This window comes from Rousettus aegyptiacus, unplaced genomic scaffold (assembly GCF_014176215.1).
Source record: "Rousettus aegyptiacus isolate mRouAeg1 unplaced genomic scaffold, mRouAeg1.p scaffold_m13_p_1, whole genome shotgun sequence".
NCBI classification, from domain to species: Eukaryota; Metazoa; Chordata; class Mammalia; order Chiroptera; family Pteropodidae; genus Rousettus; species Rousettus aegyptiacus.
The window spans coordinates 162,143,827-162,166,812 of NW_023416284.1; the positions used below are offsets into that span (position 1 = coordinate 162,143,827).

General features: G+C 33.4%; 1 protein-coding gene and 1 pseudogene across 5 annotated transcripts in view; one reads left to right on the top strand and one right to left on the bottom strand.

The window, feature by feature from the left end:
- EYA4 (EYA transcriptional coactivator and phosphatase 4) overlaps positions 1-22,986 on the top strand; it is a 266,023-nt gene that overhangs the window by 212,482 nt on the left and 30,555 nt on the right. For all 5 annotated transcript variants that reach the window (XM_036221944.1, XM_036221940.1, XM_036221930.1 and 2 more), the window contains 8 exons: positions 3,530-3,622; positions 8,017-8,083; positions 9,267-9,409; positions 9,545-9,688; positions 11,417-11,496; positions 14,519-14,702; positions 21,038-21,174; positions 22,690-22,773. In XM_036221944.1, coding sequence (XP_036077837.1) covers positions 3,530-3,622; positions 8,017-8,083; positions 9,267-9,409; positions 9,545-9,688; positions 11,417-11,496; positions 14,519-14,702; positions 21,038-21,174; positions 22,690-22,773 — 932 coding nt within the window. The remainder of the gene's footprint in view (positions 1-3,529; positions 3,623-8,016; positions 8,084-9,266; positions 9,410-9,544; positions 9,689-11,416; positions 11,497-14,518; positions 14,703-21,037; positions 21,175-22,689; positions 22,774-22,986) is intronic.
- LOC118606414 lies at positions 19,709-19,827 on the bottom strand (annotated as a pseudogene).

The following is a 22,986-nucleotide window of genomic DNA, read 5'->3' on the forward strand; positions in this document are numbered from 1 at the left end:
AAATAAGTTAAAAGTCTTGTTTAACTTGTTTTAATTTAAGAAAAATAAAATGCAGTTAGAAAAAATACATTTGAACATGACCGTGAATACACACTTATAATCATTTGGAATGAGGATTTTTATAAGTTTTAGAAAATAGTAAAATGCATAAAACTGACATATTTAAATTACTGAACATATTTACAATAGTGCCTTGCACTTAATTTAAAAAAAAGTTTTCTGCTACTAAAAGTACATATCTAAATTATGGATACAAAAGCAAGACAAAAGAAAATTGAATATATTTTAAATATATTTGGACTTTTGGTGAAAATAACTTCCTTTTTTTTTAAAATTTGACCTGTAATTATTAAATGTGTACTTCATTTTAGTTACCTGAATTATAAATATTAAGATATTTTTGCTTTCTAATACCATTTAAATAAACCAACTAATCATATAAAGAACATCCATGTCACTTTTCTCCCTGAGTTTTCTGTTCCCAAAGGAAACAATTATTATTACCTAATACTTCTTTCTTTATAAAGTCAAACCAAAATAACTGTGCATCTTACTTGGAGCTCAAAAAATGTTTATCGATGCCCACCTAATGGGAAAAAAAAATTATTTTCTACAGCAGCATAATTAATTTTCCCTTTTCTCTTTTGTTCTATTCCTGCCTGCATATGAGAAGTAAATTTGCATTAATATGTAGTTTTTTTCCTCCAAATGTTAACATTCATTTGTTGAATTATTACTTTAAAATGCATGCATTTTAGTACACTGAACACATCTTGATATTTATGCCTTCCTTCATATACATTCCAGGGATACCTTTTCTTGGTAAAATGAATCGTCTTTGTCTGTCTTTGACTAAATGCAGACCTTTAAAATTTTAATGAGAGATATTTCCAGTATAATTTATACAACCACAAACTTTTTTTTTCTCTTTTCTTCCTCCTCCTTTTGACCACCTGAAACTTTCAAATTGAGGAGATTATAATCAACATCAATACTACATTTTTGAAATCAAATCTCGAAGTTGGGATCCGAATGAACAAAACTCATCTTCATGTCTGGCTTGTAGAGCAATTTTGTTAGACACAGCTCCCATTCTGCTCCCCTCCCGCCAGTTCACAAGTGAAATACATATTATTATTAGTATTACTAAATATATTTCATGGTTTTTTTTTTTTATAAATTTAGACACATTTAGGTAGGAATGTAGCCACAATTAAAATTTGGATGTTCTGAGAAACTTTATCTTGTCTTAGTTTTGCCGAAGGCTTTGTCGCAAATGTCAGAAGTAAAATGGACACGTTTCATCAAAGAGAGTCTTTACACCCATCTAAATCACACTCTGGATCATCTTCACACAGATTAAAGGAATTCTTGATGAGTGCCACCTGTGAGGCAGTATGATTTAGAGCCTGGATTCTGAGATTGCACCACCTGGTCTCAAATTCTAGCTCTTATTAGCTCTGTGACTATAGGCAACTTATTTAGCCACTTTGTGCTTCAGTTTCCTCATCTGAAAAGTGAGAATAATAATAATAATATCTCTCATATGTTTGTCATGAGGAGTAAATGAATTAATGTAAAGACCACCAAGAGCACCTGGAATGTATTAAGTACCTTTTAAGTGTGTGCTGTGATTATCATCAGCTTTCAAACTTGCTGTTTCTCATTGTCTTTTAAAATGTCATGAGGAAGAAATGAAAAACATGCTTTATAAACCTATTCCCAGATTTTGCGGTTTTCATCATTAACAAAGTGTGCCTACTTATTCTGTCTAGAAAGTAACCCAGTTCTTATCACTCTCTGAGCCTTTGTGAAGTCACTGTCATGAGCATAAGCCATTTTCATCACTGGAAACAGCCTACTATGGTGGAGAGATCATGGATTTAGAGCTAAAGACCTGCGTTTGGATCTTAGCTCTGTCTTCTCCTGTGATGGAACTTAGGCAAGCTCCTCAGCCCACTCAAACCTTAGGTTGCTCACGTATGAAATGGATATAGCGACACATACATGAGGGTTATTTTAAGGTTTAGCTAAATGTAAATAGTCTAGCACACAGTAAGCTCTCCATAGTAAACAATTCTGCAGTGGTAAATATAATTAGTGGTCAACTATAACCATAATATGGACTCTATACAAATCACTACTAAAAAGTAGTAATCACGTGTCATTATTTATCACTATACAAATAATTAGACACTACTTCTCAGAGTATTATTGCTATCGAAAAACAGGTCAACCTTAAATTTTCCTTTTGCTAGGAGAAGTATTCCAAGTTTCTTTATATCTTCTTTCCAATCTTTACAGTTGTCTGAATCTTCCAGCAAATTTTCATGACATTATTGAATGATGGACATTAAATTAACCCCAGAGCTCACTGAGGGAGGGTCTGGTCAATTATGTTCATGTGGAAAGAGAGCATAATCATTACTGCATGTTTCTGCACCACTTAATTGCTTTTCTAACAGAGTAACCTTGCTGACTTGCTTGGTTGGTGGTTAAGCTCTGACCCCACTATTCTTTTTTACATATTTGTTCAAGGTTGGCTAGTCTTCAGCTTTCTTCTTTATTGTTTTCTGCTTGCTTCTAAGTTATTTAATTGTATCATTCCAAGAACATAAGAGGTGTTAAGTAGAAAATAATTTAGTTTATTCCCTTGCTGCTGTGATATATGTAGCAGAGCTTTGCCCACAAAGGGAAAATATGGTGTGACAAAATGAGTAGAGGCTTTTTCACTGCCCACCCCGCCCCCACTCGTTGTATCTAATAATGACAATAATGTGTGCCAGACTACATCATTGCCAAGTGAGGAGCTTGCCAAAATATACCACTTCAAAGCAGAAATAATTATGTTAAAGAGTTTAATAAATCTTAGAGTTTTCTAAAGATATACATGTTACTGTAGAAATCATCTGTTATTCTATACTTATCTCTATAATTCATTAAAAATTGTTATGCCATTAAAATGAAAAGCCTAACACCTTATGTATAGCTCCTTAGTCTTTTTTAAGAGCAGAAAATTTATTGAGTGCCTCATTTTTCACCCATCACATGAATACATCCATGGTTTCTGTATTCGAATATGCCTCCATTGTACTCTTATGCAATCTTTTTTTTTTTTTTAATGTCTTCTTGGGAAGAATTAACATATAAGCTAGTATATCTCTTGGTTATGATTTGGATTAAATGTGCTGAAGACTGATTCATGATCCCTTTTTTTCTGTCTTTTGGCTATAATATCAGAATGTGCTTTAGGTGAGTTAAAAAATGCAAATATATGTACTGCTGTTTCAACTTTTCAAGGTTGACTGCCTTTAAAAGACAGATTCAAGGCAACTTAGCCAGAGGATTTTTAGATCAGATTCTCTACAAATGCATGTCCATTTAGAAGCTAAATTAACAAAACTCTCTTCATCGACTTCTCAAGTTTTTTCTTGCATGCCCATGGTAGCTAGAAAAACCACTAGTAGAACAGTCAGTCTTTGATATCAATTTAGAAATAAAACTCACATGTACTTATTCTTCTACGTAGTGTCTCTCCTTGCAGTCAAAACAGAGCCTTTGAACAGCAGTGAAACCACAACCACGACTGGAGATGGAGCGCTTGACACCTTTACTGGGTCAGGTAAAGCCTTGAGCTCGTGTGTTGTTCCATACACATTGGGGTATGCGTAATTCTCCTAGTGAACAAGAAGCATAAACACCAAGTTAGAACTTGGGTATTTATGAACTTAGCAGTAAATCCACTCTTTAGAGAACTGATTGTCATAAAACTATGTAGTTTTAGAAACTACCTTTCGAATCGTTTTGCTGGATTTTCAGTTGACAGCAAAACAATCCCCTGACTTTTTTTTTTTTATTAGAAATTAGCAGAGCAGGCTTCCTTCATAATTATTGTATAGTTTTTAATTTAATAATTAGTTCGTAATAGTGACTTGATTCCTTCAGCTTGCCTATTAAAATGACATAAAAACTGCCTTCTCTCCAACATTTGAGATGTAAAACTATCCATTTGATTCCTTCTAAATAACCTTGTTTCCTCTCTGGGTTTAAAAAAATCCTCCTGTGTAAGCAGCTGAGTGACAAGTATTAAAGGTTAATGGGCTGCAGGAGAGCACATGCTGGTTGCATTAGAGCCCAGCCTCTGAGAGCAAGCACTATTTTCATTCAGATGCTTCAAAGAGAACAATAGCGTGTCTTTAAACATCAATCCTTCTTAAATATAAGTACCTGATAACTCCCAGGTGGGCATAAAGGACGCGCATTAAGTCAACTTAAAGATTTTTTTTTTTTATGTTACAATATTTTATTTGGTTTATTATCTGGTGAAAAGATTCTTTTTTTTTTTTTTAATATAAAGAGGAATGTGTATAACAGAAAAATGAACATTAAACCTAGAAAAGCATTTGTGGTAATTAAATCTTGGTTCTGCTAGTCTACTTTATTTTACATTTATTCATGTTCTCATGTACAAGGACTTTGTGTGGGTAAACATCATGTGAAAAGAGTTGAGGTATATCCTTGATTATAATGGTATTCTAGCATATATTAAATTTTTATAGATACAAATGATCCTGTTTCAGTAGTTCACATTGACTGGGAGCAGTTGTCATGTATTCACATAAATATTAGTACTCCAAACAGAAAGAAAAGATAATTTATACACTCTACATAGAGACTCATATGTGCTAATATATATATACTTTCTAGCAATTCACTTGCCTTCCAGGAGATAATAGGTACCAACTAATGCTAGCATTTTTTATTACTCACTATAACCCTTCTAACTGTCTGGAAAGTAAATATGTATAAACATATTTTAAGGGAAGGAATGGAATTATTAAATGCTGACATAGTTAAATGGTATACCACAAGTTGATTGAAAGATAAATGACAAAATTATGTAATGTTAGCTCCAGAAGGAATTTTAGAGGTCTCTGATCCATTTTATAGACAAGAACACTGAGACACGGACAAGTTTAAGATAGTTAAGTCCATACAGTCAAAGCTTCATAGGTGGCCACTGGGGTAGTATGGAAGCAGTGTTCTGATCAGTGCAGGAGTCTTTTCTATAATATCCCATTGTAAAATATAAAATTGGAGAAAGAAATAGCTGTGAACAATCATCTTATCTGAAATTCACTCATATTTTCTTTACAAATAGTTTCCCAGTTTTCTTTTAAGAATTATCTAGAGTCGTGCTGTCCAATAAAGTAGCCACTAATCATATGTGTCTATTTAAGTCTAATTTAATAAAAACTTGATACAAGTAAAAAAGAAATTATTTAGTCACACTAGTCACATTTCAAGTGCTTAGTAGTTTCATGTGTGTGGTTTTTGTTTTTTTTGTTGTTTTTTTTGTTTTGTTTTGTTTTTTGGTGGCTTCCATATTGGTCAACTTAGATATAGAACATTTTCAACATCATGGACCAAGTTCTTTTGGACAACAGTGATCTAGGACAGGAATTCTCAGTAACAGCACTCTAAAAAATTGTCTAATTTTTTATCGCGGAGTAGGTGTCCTTTGCACTGTGAGATGTTTAGCAGCATCCCTATCATCTCTCTCAAGATGACAGTAGCACCCTCTAGTTAGGACAACCAAAAACATCTCTAGATATTTTAAATATCTCCTGGCAAGCAAAATTCCTACTCACCCCCACGACATCCCACCTAACTGAGAGTCACAGATATAAGGTGTCACAATAGTAAAACAATAAATTGTTTGGCACCACACTCTGAAAATCTGATTTTCTTTAAAATTTTGTTTTAATTAATTTTCAGGACATTTTTAAGACAAGCAGTTTTACTCACTTTTGTATGCAGAAATAATGGAGTATAATGAGCTGAGTGCTTTGGGTAATGTCCCTTGATTAGTTAAATGACTATGAAGAATGAAAAGAAGATCTCCCATGGTTTTCCAGAAATCATTCTGGAGATTAGGCTACCTTGTGTAGGAACCGTCTTTACTTTGATCAGCATAATCTCAACTCACTTTAGTCAACTTTTGTTGTTTTCATATGAGAATAAAATATAAATTTTAGTTCTAAGAAGCATAAACTCTCCAAGTTTTATGTGAACACGCTAATTTTCTGAACCAAAGGATTATATTCTATTTAGAAAATGCACATGTAGACCTTAATATGAAATTTTAAAGGATGAACCTTGATACTGTTATGGGTACATTATTCTAATGTCTAGGTTCATTCATCAGAGGGAAGAAGCATCCTATATATTCAGATTTGTGTTTACATAGTTGGTTTATTTCTGAAATAAGTTTGCTCTTTTGCTTATTTAATAAAAGATGCTATAGTGAATGTTCTTTTTCATTATTTAATGTTTCTTTGGAAAAGCATTGTGTCTTACAATTTTGAGAATAACCGATTAGTATAGTTTTGTGTGTGCCAAAGCGAAGTTTTATAAATAAGAGACCAAAAAAAACATGGAATTGAGCCTATTTAATTGTATTTAATTACATAAACAGTATTCATTATTGTGAATTAATGAATTTCCTGCGGAATAACACTATTGCTATTATATAGTATACATTTAGTGCCCATGGTGTGGTAGAGGAGTCTGTTCTCATTGAGTTGATTTAAAACTTTTAAACATTCTTTAAGTCTTTAATAAATAAGTGGAAATTAATAGTTCATTGGTCTATGTATTTTCTAATATATTTAGTGATCCACTTAAGAGTTTGTTGCTGAAAATATTTAGAACATAACGATTCTAGTCACATTTAATAATTTTCTAAATTAATTCATAATATTCCTGAAAACATACTTTCTGCACTGTTGCTATGAAAACTGTAATATACCTTTTATACTCAGAGCTTACAGGCCAAATAGCATTTTAAATACATTAAATTCTACATTTTTATGAAGCAATAGATCACAAGAGTACTTGATAGCATTTTGATATAGAAAAATCTCATGTTTCATAAAATAGTTAGCAACCGAAACCTATTTGTCACTTTTACAATTCCAAAAGTTTAGTCCCAGAATTATTATGAACAACTTAGAAAGGACATAGTACTTTGAAGTATAACTATGATTGATTAGACGAAACTAATTCCAGCACTGCGTTGTGTACTACTTTAATCTTTTTGAAAAGTGAATGAACAGCAGATGGCCTAATAAAGACACTCTGTGTGCTTGCCCAGTATGGATTGGCTCTGAAGGGACTGCCTCAACACTTTAGAGTCCATATATTTGCAATACATCTGTCTTAATCAAGGCAGATGGTTTAAGGAAAGAGAAACTTCCAAACTTTTGGATATACTCCAATTGGGGGCTGCATGTTTGAGTAAAATATTAATAGGACCTGATTTTTTCCTTTAATATTTTCTCAAAAAAAAACTACTATTTCTCTTAGTTTAGAATATATTTGTAAATATGCTTCCTGCTTACAATTATGTTGTTTTAAATGTCACATTATCATCCATGCTTCCTCTGTATAGTCCAATTATTATTACTATATTTTTAACTACTTATCTGATTGTTAAAAAGAAAGAAAATAGAAAATAGTAGCATTTGACAATTTGAAAATGAAGGTTGTAATGTCATTTAAAAATTTTTTTATTGTATTTCTATTAGAATATGGAGAAAGAACAATATATTGCCATTATATTTGGAATTTAAAACATAAAGTTTGCAAATTTAAAAAATTTACCTTTACATCATGAAAGGTTAATTACCTGTAATCGAAGATATTTATTCATAGCATATTAATACATGAGAGCATGCTACTTTACTGATTTGAGAAAATGGACAAATGATGGAAGGGAATGATTTGCAAGAAGTTTGTCTTTGGACAAACTTGAGGTAGTTCAGTTAGACTAAAATATTTAAGCATCTGTTTCTGTTTAGAAAATGAATTCATTTCCTTTTTAGAAAATGAATGAATTTTTAGAAACATATCTTTAACATGGTAATTTCTTCAAATTGGTTTCGTAAACTCTAATGAAATATATTTATGAAGCAACCTTTTTGCACTGTTTTTGTGTGTGTGTGTGTCTTACAGTAATAACAAGTAGTGGCTACAGCCCCAGATCGGCACACCAGTATTCCACGCAGCTCTACCCTTCCAAGTAAGTGGTCAGTAGATTCTTTCAGACTTGTTAGAATAAGTTTCCAGGATTCTCTCTATTAATGTGTATTCACACAATATAACAACTTTAAATCGGGATATATTTATGTATAAATGTAGTATGGATACTTGGAGAGATTAGTTAGATAGATATATATCCCATACATATCGAGAAACAGAGATACACTTTTGTCTAGACCATTCCTTTAATTCTGGATATTTATATACCTCGAGGAGAGCATCAAGTTCAAACAAGAATATACTGACTTTGTAGTGAAAATTTCAAAGTCCTGATAGTTTAAAGAAAATGTAAAAAAGATTATATTATATTTAAATGTTAACACTTCATAATATGTTCCATTGTTACAGTATTTTTATTAGATTTCAAGTTTTAATAAATATGTGTTTTTAAGAATATGCTCTATTGCTTTTATAACGAATGTAGCCAACTTATTGAGAACAGGGATAGAAATTTGAAGTTTATATTGAGCGTATAACTGAATTTGGTTGCAATCAGCAAGATGTGTCAAAAATTTGGATTCTCGATTCATACATATTTAAATGTTATTTTCGGGCATCAGCTAAAATATCTATTCTTAAGTATAGGCTAGGGAATGGATGTCCACTTGGGAATATTCTGTAAAATGATGAAGGGAAAGGTGTTCCATATCTTTTCAGGAGGCTGCCTACCTTTTCCTTTTTTTTTTTCCTAAGATTTTTAGTTATTAGTAGAGAATTCTTGGTAGAGCTTTTAATGACTTTTGTAGTCATTGCATTAGGTCATTAGGTCACTCATGGTGACTAGAGATATGCTCATGAGCATATTAACTGGCTTGTGCTCCGTTTTCCTCATTAACATGTTATTTTGAATATAATTTGGATGTAAGTAAGAATTATAGACCTGGAAGAGACTTTAGATATAATACCTAAACCAAATTTCTTATTTTACCGGTAAAGTATAGACTTAGGCAGTTTAAATGATTTGTCCAAGGTCACTAGACTGGTTTGTAGCAGAGCCTAGGCTCATGACATTCAGACTTTTGTCCCTTCCTATGTTATTAAAATTGTATTGTGGATAAAGAAGAGGATTACTTCCTGGCAATTATAAGGTTTCATGAATCTAAGCTGTCTGAACCAATATGCAGTCTTTGTTGCCACAGTAATGCTATTTTTCTGATATTTAGGCCCTATCCACACATTCTTTCTACACCAGCAGCTCAAACAATGTCTGCCTATGCAGGCCAGACTCAGTATTCGGGAATGCAGCAGCCAGCCGTCTACACAGCCTACTCACAGACAGGACAGCCCTACAGCCTGCCCACTTACGGTATTTCACGTCTTCTCTCTTCTTTGGTTATAAGCAGGTAATCCTGCTGGCTAGTAGTTGTATTTTCTAAGTTTTACAACTCAGAATTAAGATCATTTAGTAATTGAATGGTTGGCACATGCATTTTCCAAACAGATTTGGGTGTGATGTTGCCAGGCATCAAGACAGAGAGTGGACTTCCACAAACTCAATCTCCCTTACAGAGCGGGTGCCTCAGCTACAGCCCAGGGTTCTCCACCCCACAGCCAGGCCAGACACCGTATTCTTACCAGATGCCAGGTAAGTAGCCACAAAGGAGACATGTTATGAGAATGAATTTGAATGTGATTCCATGGCTTCAGACTAGGACTATATAGTCATGAAGACAGTTTTAAACCTTACCTCTGCTCACACAGTTTCATCAGAAAAGGCAAATAACTAGAAAGAAACATGATGAAAAAAAAGTTCAATAGACATCAAGAAACATGACCCATATCAAATTTAAACACTTAAGTGTGAGTTACATAAGACTGGCAGCATACTTGGTCTAAGCAAAGCAACCTACAAGCCAGTCACCATGCCAGCGGTCACGTTTGGCATCTACTTAAGCGATTTCGAAAATTCACAACAAAATTCAGTATTTTCTTATTAATATTCCTTAAGTACATAATCCTGTTTGATTCTATTTAAAATCAAGTTAGCACTTTTCTAAGTCCCATTTATCACTGAATGTTCATTTCTAAAATACCTCTCCCCTATTGATACTATATATCTCAATAGAATATGTATATAATTTGTACTACCTCTCAAATCTTCCATATACGATCATTTAAAAAAAATTTTCCCTCTTATTTTTGACTCAAATTAAAAATTATTTTTATTCATCATGTAATATTTGCAGAAAAAACTTAGTGACATAGCAGAAACATTAAAAGCTGTTGCCTGTCATTTTGCTTATATCGTTAGTCATAAATTTGGGGCTATATTAACATATTTGAATCAACTGGTATTTACATTTAAGTCAATTGACTAAAAGGAAATAATTACTAAGACCTTTTTAGCTGAAATGGCAAGTACCTTTTTACCTACACTATAGATAGAGGCGTATTTGCATACGTGCTACAGCCATAATGAGCCACGTGGATTCAGTTAACGGTGTGAGAGGCCGTAGAGGTGTTTTCATGTATACCCTTATGTATGTTCTTTTCATATTAGATATTCCAGATCAGGTGACTGCGGGTTGATTACATAATTCTATTGCTATTCAAAACCCATTGATAAAATAAGCAGCTGCCTTGATAGTCTTTCATTTTACTCCTTAACAAGTACATTCCAGAAAAAAACATATTTTAAAAAAATCATCTGCAAATTGATAATTCACTTGTCTTTGCCCTAATTTAAAATAATCATTAAATAAATTTCTGACCTGACAGTAAATTTTAGCAGGCCCTCAAACTGTAGATTATTACAGTATAAACCCTATTGAGTTTGAGTCCTAGCTTCTAGTTTCTAGCTCTGTTTGTTCTAAGGAAAGGACAGGGGAATGAAAAGACAGAGCTGCAAGCCTCGTCTAAATGGGTTCTGTGTGTTTCTTTCTTAAGCTACCCCTGTCCAAATGCTTAACTCAGGTTATTATTGTATGCAAAAAGCAGTTGACATGACTATTTCAAAGTTCCAGTAGTCTAGAAGTTCCGGAAGTCTGGAAGTAGTCCGTCTGCATAATGTTTTATTCTTTGAGTGCGTCTACACTTCGAGACCCTTAGCCCTTTGACGTTAGCTGCAGCCCTTATTAAGACTCTTCTCACTTGTTCTTGTTTAGCTCAACAGACTTTTCTATTGGAAAAATCTTGCCTGTTGTTACAAGAGGGTTAGAGTTAAGCACATTTTCTTATAAATCTCTCAACTTCAAATTTCACTATCTTAAGAACTCAATTAAAAATATGTGTCTCTCACTAAATTCTGCAAAGTGAAATATTTTTATTCTTTTATAAGTAATGCTTTTAAACTCAATTTGTTTTTTACCTCTAGGTTCTAGTTTTGCGCCATCATCTACTATTTATGCAAATAATTCAGTTTCCAATTCAACGAATTTCAGTGGTTCACAACAGGTATAGTAATTTTTTATATTTATGCTTTTTATATCTATATTCAGATTTTTGAAGAATGGTTTCAGGAAGGCAATTAAGTGCATATTCTCCCAGAATAAGGTTCTTAAAATTAAGATGGCTTTTCAAAGTAGCAAAAATTAGCTATTCAGACTTTTTTGGGATTATGTGTAATTCTGGATAGTTTATGTTTCCTGTTTATCAAAGATTTGCCTTTTAAACATTTAAGCTGTGATCGTTGTAATCATTTCTCATGGAGTTACAAAATGTGTGTGTTCCTGTTATCTTAAGCTAAACCTATTAGTTTAAGACTAAACAAAATTATACCAATTTTATTCGTCTTGATAAAACAGTTTCATTATGAATTAATAGATTGAACTATTATCAATAATTGGATTGTGCTGTAGACTATATGATATTTTTAGTCCAAAATCCCATTTATTACTAAATAAAATGCCTCTTGACTACTGTTGGCTTTAGTAGTAGTAGTAGTAGTAGTAGTAGTAGTAGTAGTAGTAGTAGTAGTAGTTTTATGATTCCTTTGAATAATTTCTACTTTCCTGACAGCTGTAATTTTTCGCTTTTTGTCACTATACCTGCCTCTAGAAGTCCTTTTGGTCCTCTCCTAATTATATTTTGAAAACATTTTTGTGATTTCCCTACTCTCTGGAAAGATACAATCCTTCAAAGAAACAGACATGAAAATAATATGGACAGAGAGTGGGACATAATGAATATAAAAAGAGAAATATATACTAAGCAGAGTAGTAGCACGAGAGAAAGAACTACTCCATTCGACTTGGGTGTATTAACATGATTCATAAGGAAGAAGAAAGATTTATATTTCAAAATAAATCAAATACTATCTGAAAATTTAAATACAGTAGCTCCAATATACAGTGTAGCCTTTATTTTGGACCATACAATGAATACCAGTTTATTATTTTAGCAAATACTTATTGAGTAGTTATTCATTATTAGGACCTGGTGTGCATACTGGGACATGAAGGCGGGGCAGAGGTGGATCGGACCTGATTCCTGCCTCATAGAGCTTACAACTACTGAGAGGAGCGGTCAATGAAAGTGAACACATAAATAAATAGAGAGAAAGCATGAGGGAGAGAACAGGGTCCTATTACAAATATTAATAGCAATTTAATTTGAGTAACGGAGATTTCACGGAAGGCTTTTCTATGGAAATACAATTAGGCCATGTCTTCTAGGAGTTAGATGAAGAATGAGGGCAAGGGTGTTCCAGGCATAGAAAGCAGCATGTACCAGATCCCCTGAGGGGTGAAAAACTTGGTGTGCCAGTGAACTCAAAGCAGGCTAGAGTTTAGTTTGTCCATGAGGGTCTGGTGCAGAAACACATACCTGTCTGTGAAGATAGGCCCAGGCCTGTGGTTTATAATAGGGAATTTAAATCTTATTCCAAGCTCAGTGGGAAGCTGTTAAAGGATTTTGAGCGGGAGAATAGCATCATATAATTTATGTTTTGAAGAGATTACTCTGGCTTCGGGAACTTTGAAGAAAGCCCAAAATGGAAACGAGGAGACAAATTAGAAAACCCGTCCATTGGCTAGGACAGGAAGTGAAGGTAGCTTAGACCGGACCAAAGTGACAACAGTGGAAATGAAGAGAAGCAGAGATCTTTGAGATATGTCTGAGTACAAAATGACATTCACCAGAAGCTAGTAGTCTGGACCTTTCCAATAAGTAATTTCATCTTCCTCTAAGGGCATTAGCGGCCTGATGGAGAGCTTCCACACACAGATGCTAGTCAGGCTCTCTGGCTTTTAATCCCAGCTCTGAAACTTGCTAGCTGTCTGACCTTGGGCAAATCACTTAACCACTCTGTGTCTTTGTGCCCTTCAATGTGAAACGGGAATGATGATAATACTGAATAAGGGTTTGTGAGGATCAAATGGTGAAATCCATTTGACGTTTGAGAACATTAATGATACAAAGTAAGAACTGTATGTTTCCTATCACTTTTTTACTCTGAAAAATTTGTATAGCTAGGAACTTTGTCCAAATATTGCTAAGAGATTTTCTTTTGGTTCACAGGTGGTAATGGGGATCATCAGATCCTAAAATGAACAAATAGAATTTTCGCTCTCTTAATACTGCTTAATCCTTTCTGTTAATATACATATTTGCTTATACATATATTTATATATGCAGAAAATTTCCTTTTTTGGAAACCACTGAATGTAGTTTTTTTTTCCTCTTAGGAAGGAACATGGATCAGGAGATTTTAATCTTGATCAAAGATTTGTCATCATTGATAACAATTTAGGCTGAAACATGCTAGATATATTAAACACAAATTATTATGACAAATCTTTTTCATTATCTAAATATGTAAAACGATTATGAAGGATTATTTAGATTTTAAGGTTTTTAAGCGTTTTTAAACATTTAATAAACATTTAAACATTTAATGAAAAGCAGCTCAGAGGAGTAGATCCAATGCTTTTTTTCTCTGTAACACATGAGGTAAATTAAATGTTTGAAAGTCTTTCATTTTCTTTTATTTACTCTTTATCTCCTGCTAAGAAAACAAAATTATCAAGGGTAGCCTAATAGTGCAGACTGTGCTGTGCATGGAAGCTGAGAGGGGACAACCACACGTCCTCCTCGCTGGTGATGTTAGACGATGGGGGACAGATGCTGTGAACATGAACTGATTCCGTCTTTCTCTCGCCTCTCCAAGTGCATCAGACCTAATCCCTGGAAAAGTAATTATGAGGCAAAGGAAGAATATGTGCAACCTTTAGACAGATTAAAATATATGTACTGGACCAGGTTTGCAAAATCAGCAGGGTAGTTCATTTTTATGTGCGTGTAGAAGATACCTGCGAAATAGTTTCAGTTCATCAGGATCACCTCGAAGCTGTGACTCTGAAACAAGTGGAGCCAAATACTGATTTTCCATTTTAGCATAGTGGTTGCTTTTCTTTCAAGCATACAACAGAGTAATTTCTCTTTTAAGCACACACACACATCTCGATTATTGTTTCAGGATTATCCATCCTACACAGCCTTTGGCCAAAACCAGTATGCACAGTATTACTCAGCATCGACATATGGAGCGTATATGACATCAAATAACACAGCTGACGGCACATCATCCTCAACATCAACCTATCAGTTGCAGGAATCTCTCCCAGGACTGACTAGCCAACCAGGTACAGATCTTCATCCAGGTGAAATATCTTTATATGTTTTACTGTGTCTAACAATATGGAGCAAATGGACATTTTAAAAACAAGGCTGAAAGCTTCCAAACAATTAATCTGTGCTAATACTACTGTATTAAATGAGGTTCTTCTTTTGGCATTTCAGAAAATCCTTCTTTTAGATATGGGGCAGTCAGGAAATTTTAATCTTAAATGGCACGGTATATATGAATATAAATGGATATAAAAAGGTCAATGGACCTTTTGCTAGACTAATTATTTTCTGAAGGTCTTGACAACATAGAAAAGTTACAGTATTATCTTCTTTGGGTATAACGGATAATATTTCCTTAATGCATGAGAGATTGTGTAGTTCCTTTACCTGCATGAGTTATCAGAAGCTCCATCTAGTGAATGTTTCTTACATTCCGAGGATTCATAGGATCATTGGTAGGTAGTCTAATATCTTTGCCTGATCAGCACATATTTAAAATCCATAATTTTTTTCATTGAAGCTTATCTATATTTTTATTGGAATTTTATTCACTGACACATAATTAAAATTAAAATTAAAATCAAGTTTAGTAGAGATTCATTGTAATTTCAATCAAAATTCCAGCAGGACTTTTTGGAGGAGTTATCAAGATGATTCTAAAATTACAAGGAAAGGCAAAGAATAAACAAAATAATTTTGAAAAATAAGAACGAAGGTTGAGGATTCACATTGCTCAATTTTAAAACATATTATAAAGCATGGTAATCAAGAATATGGTATTGGCAAAAGGACAGATACTTGGAGCAATGGAATAGAACCGAGTCTAGAAAGATATCCATATACATATACTGGAAAATGGATTTTGAAAAAGGTACAAAATGAATTGGAGAATTTTTTTTAAATGGTGCCAGAAAAATTGGACATGCATCTACCAAACAGCAACAATAACAAAAACAGACACCAGAATCTGGACTCATAACTCGTATCATATGCATGTGAAAACCAAAACTATAAAACTTCTAGAAGACATGGAGCAAATCTTTGTGGCTTGGAATTATAAAAAGAGTTTGCCGATATGGTAGATAATTTTCGGTTCTTACTAGACTTTCTGTTGAATTTAAAGAAGAAATTATTTCCTCTTGTAACTATATTATTCTATCAACCAAAATCATAACATTACACATGTCTGGATTTTTGAGGACTTCTGTGACCTCAGAATTTTAGTTAAGGTAGCTTTAAGTCTGATTTTGCCTTTTCAGATCTGGCATGTAACCAAAAAGTAAACAAGTTTATAACTGTGAGATTTTTCCCTATTATTGAAGAAATCTAAAGTATTTAGTTTAAGGGTATAAAAATTATTTCCCACAAACCAGCTCTCCATTCTGGAATTAAAACAGAGATTTAGTTAAATCCACAATTTTTCATGAATCATTCACTGTTGACTTCTCCCATTTTTAAAATAGAAACATACTTCATGTTCCATAAGAGAGCTGATTGTTATGATTTAGAGATAAACCCTAATGAAATAAAGTTGGATCTAAATATCTAAAATATAGAAGGTGCAGTTATTCATTACTGTACTGATTAAAGGATAATTATTTAATCATGTGCAGTATTGGCCCAAGAAAAAGCATAAGGTTATTGGTAATGACTGAAGTTATTTGGAAATTGCAAATAGCATTCACTTATTACTTTACCTTATTAGGTACTTTGACAGTGTATTTAAAGAAACTTTAAGAACAGATATTTTAGTTCATTATCTTTATAAAGATCTCTCTTTGCTTTTAACATAAAGATTATATTAAGTATATTATATTTTTGATTTTCATTCAGAAAGTTCAATGACTAATTAGCACATTAAGATTAGAGATATTTTTATAGCTCCCTGTCTTAAAATATTTTAAACATCTTTAAATTTTGATATAATTGATGATTTGTAACAGTATTATCCTTTACTCTGAGACCTTGGCAAACATTACAATGCATTAGCTAATTAAACTTTACAAGTGCTTCAGAAAAGTAAGGGATATAGTAAGATCACTTCACTCTTTGAAAAGAAGCCAGTTTCTGAGGCAGAACTCAGTAGACTTTCCATAGCTTCATGGCATTTCACTTAAGGACAGGAAGAAAAGCAAAGTGCTAATTCATTTCATTAAAGCTGACAAGAGGGTTTAGGTAAAAAGAACTGAGCACATTTAACTTCTCTGCCAATCTGCATTTTCCCTACTTGCAGCATTAATGTTCCCTAGTGTAAATTACCTGAGTGAAATTTGGCAGAGGCACTGAATCGACAACTTTCTCTTTAAAAAGAAAAGTGTCAACTAATGTTTAATGACCAAGTGAGCTCAAGTTCATGGTTTTACCCTTTATCGGAAAAAAGGATAGCACCTTCAAAAGTTATAGAGGTCAGTATAATACCACATAGGTGGTTGCTATAGGAGCCCAGATACAGCCCTGACTTCTTCAGGACCTGCTCTTTTACTATGAAATTCTTTCGATGAATTTCTTGGCCCTTATTCTCACAAACTGTATAGAGTCTATATAACTCTTTTGATTAGTAGAAACAGATGTAGATTTGACCTCTTTGTAACCCGGAGGGTCTGTCACTATTTAGAGGAGGAAGTATAGCCTAGTGGTTAAAGCAGGAGTTCTGTAATTATACGAGCATTTCACATACAAGCTTTTTCATCTTGGTAAATTAAATGCCACGTGTCTCTAGTTTTGCAATTAAAGGAGGATAATGAAGGACTAAATTCACTGAGCCAAAGTGAGGTATATCTATATGTGTGTGTGTATGTGTGTGTGTGTGTGTGTATAAATGTGTGTGTATATATAATGTAAAGAATGTTCACAATAAAGAGTGCTGACAAATCAATAATAAAAAGATAATCTAGTTTTTAAATGTTGACAGTTATAGCATAAAAATAAGATACCAACCAAATAGGAAATAGACATATAAAAATATGTTCTACATTATTACTCATCAAGAAAATACTGATTAAATCTGCAATGAGATATTGACATACCTCCACGATAGCTAATATAAAAAAGACTAGCAATATCAAGTATTGGCAAGGATGTGCAGCAGCTGGAATTCTCACTTCTAGTAGGAGAGTGGATTAATACAACTGCTTTGGAAAAAGGTGGTCATTGTCTACTGAACATGAACATATGCCTTCCCTCTGACCCAGCAGTTTCACTGCTAGGTATATACCTTAGAGAAATGGGAGCTTGTGTCCATGAAGAGAAAAACAGGACTGTTTATAGCAGCTTTATTTATAAATTGCCTAAAATTATGAATAACCCAAATGTCCATCAACAGAATGGGTAAATAAAGCATAGTATACATATATAATGAAGTTCTAGACACATTAAGATAAGAACAGACAACTATTCCAGGCTACAGTATGAATCAGTCACACAGACATAATGAGCAATGAATAAAGCCAAACACATATTTCAATAAACATTGTTGAAAAGAAGACAGTGTGTGACACATACTAAGGGTTTAATAAATGCGGAGCTACTCTTCTTAGTTCTTTTCAAAGGCTATTGCTTTAAAATGCTTCTGTCCATATTTTGTCCAAATTCTTAGAGCTCTTTTAAGATCTTCTAGTAATGTAGAAAGAATCAGTGGTATCAAGTCCTACTTTTATTGAAATCCAGTCAACTTCTTTACCCATCCTCCTCCTGCACTTTTCACCTCTTTGCTGTGATAAATATTGGCTCCCAGCTCATTTGAATAGCTGAGTTAATCCTACCAAACTCCTTTATGGATTCAGTCAATAGTCAACCACCCATAACATAGCAGTAACTTTGGGGTTTAGTAAGATTTTGTCCTTTTGGCTCTTGGAGTTTCAAGAACAAAGCTACCCTGTGATAGTTAACATTTGCAAATTTATCTGTAATGAATAGGAAGACAGGTTGTATGTAATGTCATCCAAAAATTTTTTTATAAGCATATTTAATAAGTGATGGTTAATTCAAAATCAGCATTTAATTTGAAAGAGAACTTTTGATTTGTAGGATGTAGTAACCTTAGGAAAACTGTTTAAAAAAACGACTAAAAATAGACAAATTTTTGTGTGATATTTTTAAAAAGTTGGTGTGTTTAAATACCTAGTTAATAGCAGAGACCCATGCAATGAACGGTGCTAGTAGCGTCTTAAGAACAAATAATATTTGGAGCACAGACATTTTTTTTTTTTTGGTGCTGTCCTGACATGCACAGTGTTTCCCAAAGAAAATGTTACAGCCATTATAAATTATTAGAGGTTAGCTATGTAAAATTTACTATTTATTTAGAATGTATCAGGAAAAATATTACGTAAGTATCATCTAGTTTGTTCAGATTTGATTATTCAGTTAATAACTGCTCAGTTGTCCTTATAATTATTTTACTTTAGTTTTATGATAAAGCATGATAGCCATAACATCCTTATGTTTAAAAATTGCATAATTTAAATTTAATATAGTTTGCCACTGGATTCTCATGGAAGTTTTTACTTTATGCATATGATTTAAATCAAATTAAATGTAAATCAGATTTATCTCAATAATTCAAAAAGATAGCTGCTATTACCCATACTTTAAAATACAAAATATAGAAAAGAGAAAACTGAAATTCAGAGAGATTGAGTAAAGTGCTTATAGTCATATGGTAAGTCTGGCTTTTCTCATTCATGGGGTTTTAGTGCCCCATGTTTATCTTAACACCACCTCCCACGAAATGGCCATTGCTCATGAGATGCTTTGCCACTAGCTTTAGACATGTCAGACTTTCAAGTATCTGTGGGACATGTAAAAATCAATTAGGTACAAAATCCGAAAATTAGATGTATCCTGGTGGAGGTATAGATAGAGAGTGGTTCACCTATGAGAGGATTAGATCACCCAGATGATACAGTGCAAAGACGGTTATCAAAGGATGCAACTTTTTTTTTTTTTTTCAGGCAAAGCAACTCTCGATTGACCTCACACATTGCAAAGACCTTATCAGTTTACAATCCCTCATTTTTTTGTTTTATTTTATTTGTTATACCTACAGCACCTGGTCTTCCTAGGTGGTCTCCCATCCAAATACTAACCAGGCTCAACCCTGCTTAGCTTCCGAGATCAGATGGGATCGGGCTTGTTTGGGGTAGCATGGCCATAGATAAAAAATGGAACTTGTAAATATGAGCACTTAAGGAATGGGAAAAGAAAAAGGAGATCACATATCCTAGACAGAGAAGGACTGGTGACAGAGATTCTAGAACTAGGAGAGTACAGTGTGTCAGCTGCCAGATATGGTTCTGAAGAGGTGTCGTTTAAGAGTATCAAACACAGGAAGGCGATCCAGGAAGATAAGAATTGAGTCTGTCTGTTGCATTTACAATTACGTGGTTACTGGAGACTTTGGGTAAGAGTAGTTTTAGAGTTTTGGTGAACTGAAGTTGAATTATGACAAATGGATGTCAGGAAGTGGAGTCAGATGCTGCTGGCCACATGTGACTATTGAGCACCCATAATGTGGCTAGCACAGATTGAGGTCTGTTCTAAGTGTAAACTATACACAAGACTCAATATACAAAAGAGATTATGTAAAACGTCACTGATAGTTTTATACTGATCTTTTTATATTGATTGCATGCTGAAATGATAATATTTTGGATAAATTAGGTCAATTAGCATTTATGAATAAAATTATTTTCACATGTTTCTTTTCTACTTTTTTTTTTAATGAGTCTGCCAGAAATTTTTAAATTACATATGTGGTTACATTTGTAGCTCACATTATATTTCTGTTGGACAGCGCTAGTATGCAATATTCTTTTAAGAAGTGTAATGTAAAAAGAGAAGATAGCAAGCAGTTAGCGTCTGGACAAATGTGCATGGTCAAAGGGAAGGACTTTTAAACTTATCTGTGGCCTCCAGAAAAGGAAGCGATTGGAGGGAAGATGAGAGAGGGTTTGACTAATGGAGGGATATTCCCTAAGAGGTGAGGATAGGGAGTCGAGTTTGCAGGTGGAGGCATGGGATTGATCCAGAAGACATTTTATCCTCTGAACTCTGATGTAAGGAGGTGAGAACAGATCTAAATTTAGATAAATATGTAGGTGGGGGTAGAAACAGGAAGTCAAAGGCATATGGAGTATAAAAGACATTCAGGTTTAATGGATCACAGAGATTGAAACTAAAAGGGATTTGTGTGACCTACGAAATTTTTTTGTATTTGGATTATAAATCTTTTTTTTTTTTTTTTTTTTTTTTTTTTGTCGTAGGAGCTTTCAGTTATATAGGAATCTGTTAAGGTAATTGACAATGAAGATTCATAGCTGATGTAAAAATGAAGTGCTGTTCTTGACATAAGTTATGTTATTTATAGGAGAGTTTGACACTGTGCAGAGCCCTTCCACACCCATCAAAGATCTCGATGAGAGAACATGTAGGAGTTCTGGGTCAAAGTCCCGAGGAAGAGGTCGGAAAAATAACCCCTCCCCGCCTCCTGACAGTGACCTAGAGGTATGCTGACTCATCCTCAAAGAGTGTAATACGATCTTTTATTTTTATTGAATACATATTCTGTACTTACAGTTCTATAAAGTATCAAACTTTATATATATATGTGTGTGTGTGTGTATGTGTGTGTGTGTATGTGTGTGTGTGTGTGTGTGTGTGTGTATATATATATATAAAATGTCTTGAAATGAGTGGATCTACTTTGCAGTAGGCATTTTGCAGCTGCAAAGTTAGAGATTTCCTCTATTATAATGGTCAAATTAAAGACAATAATGACTTAAAAATGATTACGCTTTATAAATTCTAGGCCTGAGATAGTTGCATCCTTTGGTTCAAATTGACACAAACAGAAATTTAAAAAATAAAGTCATTATTCATGGGATAATTTTCTGAGTCACACTCTATTTGGTAGTTCTAAGGTAATGAAAGATGTTTAATTGGGTCAATTAATTTAAAAATGTAAAAATCTGTATGGAAAGGAAAAGTTGTCTTCTGAAAAATAGGAAAATTTTCAATCATTTAATACATGTTAAAATTTTTATATCTGTAAATTCTGTAAATGTTTCCATGTGCTATTTTTTGAGGGGTAGGGGGGTGTTGAAAGCTCTTTTGAGATTTATCCATACTAAGCAGTTTGATTCTTATTATGAAGCATCAGGAGAAACTATTTTTAGACATAATATATTACTTCTTAAACAACTGCATACTTCAGTTAAGAAAACAAATTACATTTCCAGATTGAATAAAGTCAAGTAATGGTCATTGGGCCTCTTTCTAAGAATTTATTTCCAACGGCAGCAGATTCAAATGCCTTCAAGGACTTAGAGTGATAATAAATTTGTGAACTGGGTTAAGGAGACGGGAGACTGTGAGGAGGAGGAGCACTGACCCAGTCAAAAGCGGTCTTCCCATCACTGCCTTTGTCTACTACCATTACCACCACTTCCAGTTTCTCTGCCGCAGTCAGAACCCTGACGTTTGTTTGAAATCTCCTAATCTTGAAAAGCTGGTCAATAATTTGAAATCTTTCAAAACACTGTCCAGGCCAAACAACCCATCTGATAGCCTAAGCTGACCCAAGAGTCCATCCGCGCTTCGCAATTTTTATTTAGTCATTACTTATTGATTCTTGTAAATATATTTTTAATTAATTCTTTGCATGAAATGTAAAATTTCATGAATCCTTGAGGCATAAAACTTTAAAAGAGAGTTTAAGCTCACTTGTATCATGAAGTCCAAATATGTCCAAATATGGGTATTAACAGCAAATAAATATTTGGATGAATTCATTCAAATTAAGACATCTGATTTTTAAGCTTGTTACCTGTATCATTCTCTTTGCAGGTTTTACAGAGTTTAGTTCTGGCAAATTTGGGGAAGAACTAATGGAGCAGCATAGTTTTCTTTAAAATGGTATTAAGATTATATCCAATAACTAAATGAGATGTTTTCTACTTATAAAGAAATATCTGCTTCCTTAGAACTTGATAATTCTTTGATATTTATCTTTTTCTTCAGCGTGTGTTTGTCTGGGACTTGGATGAAACCATCATTGTTTTTCACTCACTGCTCACGGGTTCTTATGCCCAGAAGTATGGCAAGGTAAGGAATCAAGAAATTTTACCTCAAGAAATCATGTTAGAATTTGATTTTGTTCAAAAATCAAAAGCCATTTAAAAATGCATTTAAGTGTTTTTGTTGTAGTCTTGTCAAATCTGCTCTTAATTATTTCTTTCCAGTGGCCCATCGTTTTTTTAATGTGAACTGGAATTTTACAAAACTAATTAGAAATTGGATTCCTTTTTCCTTCGTCAT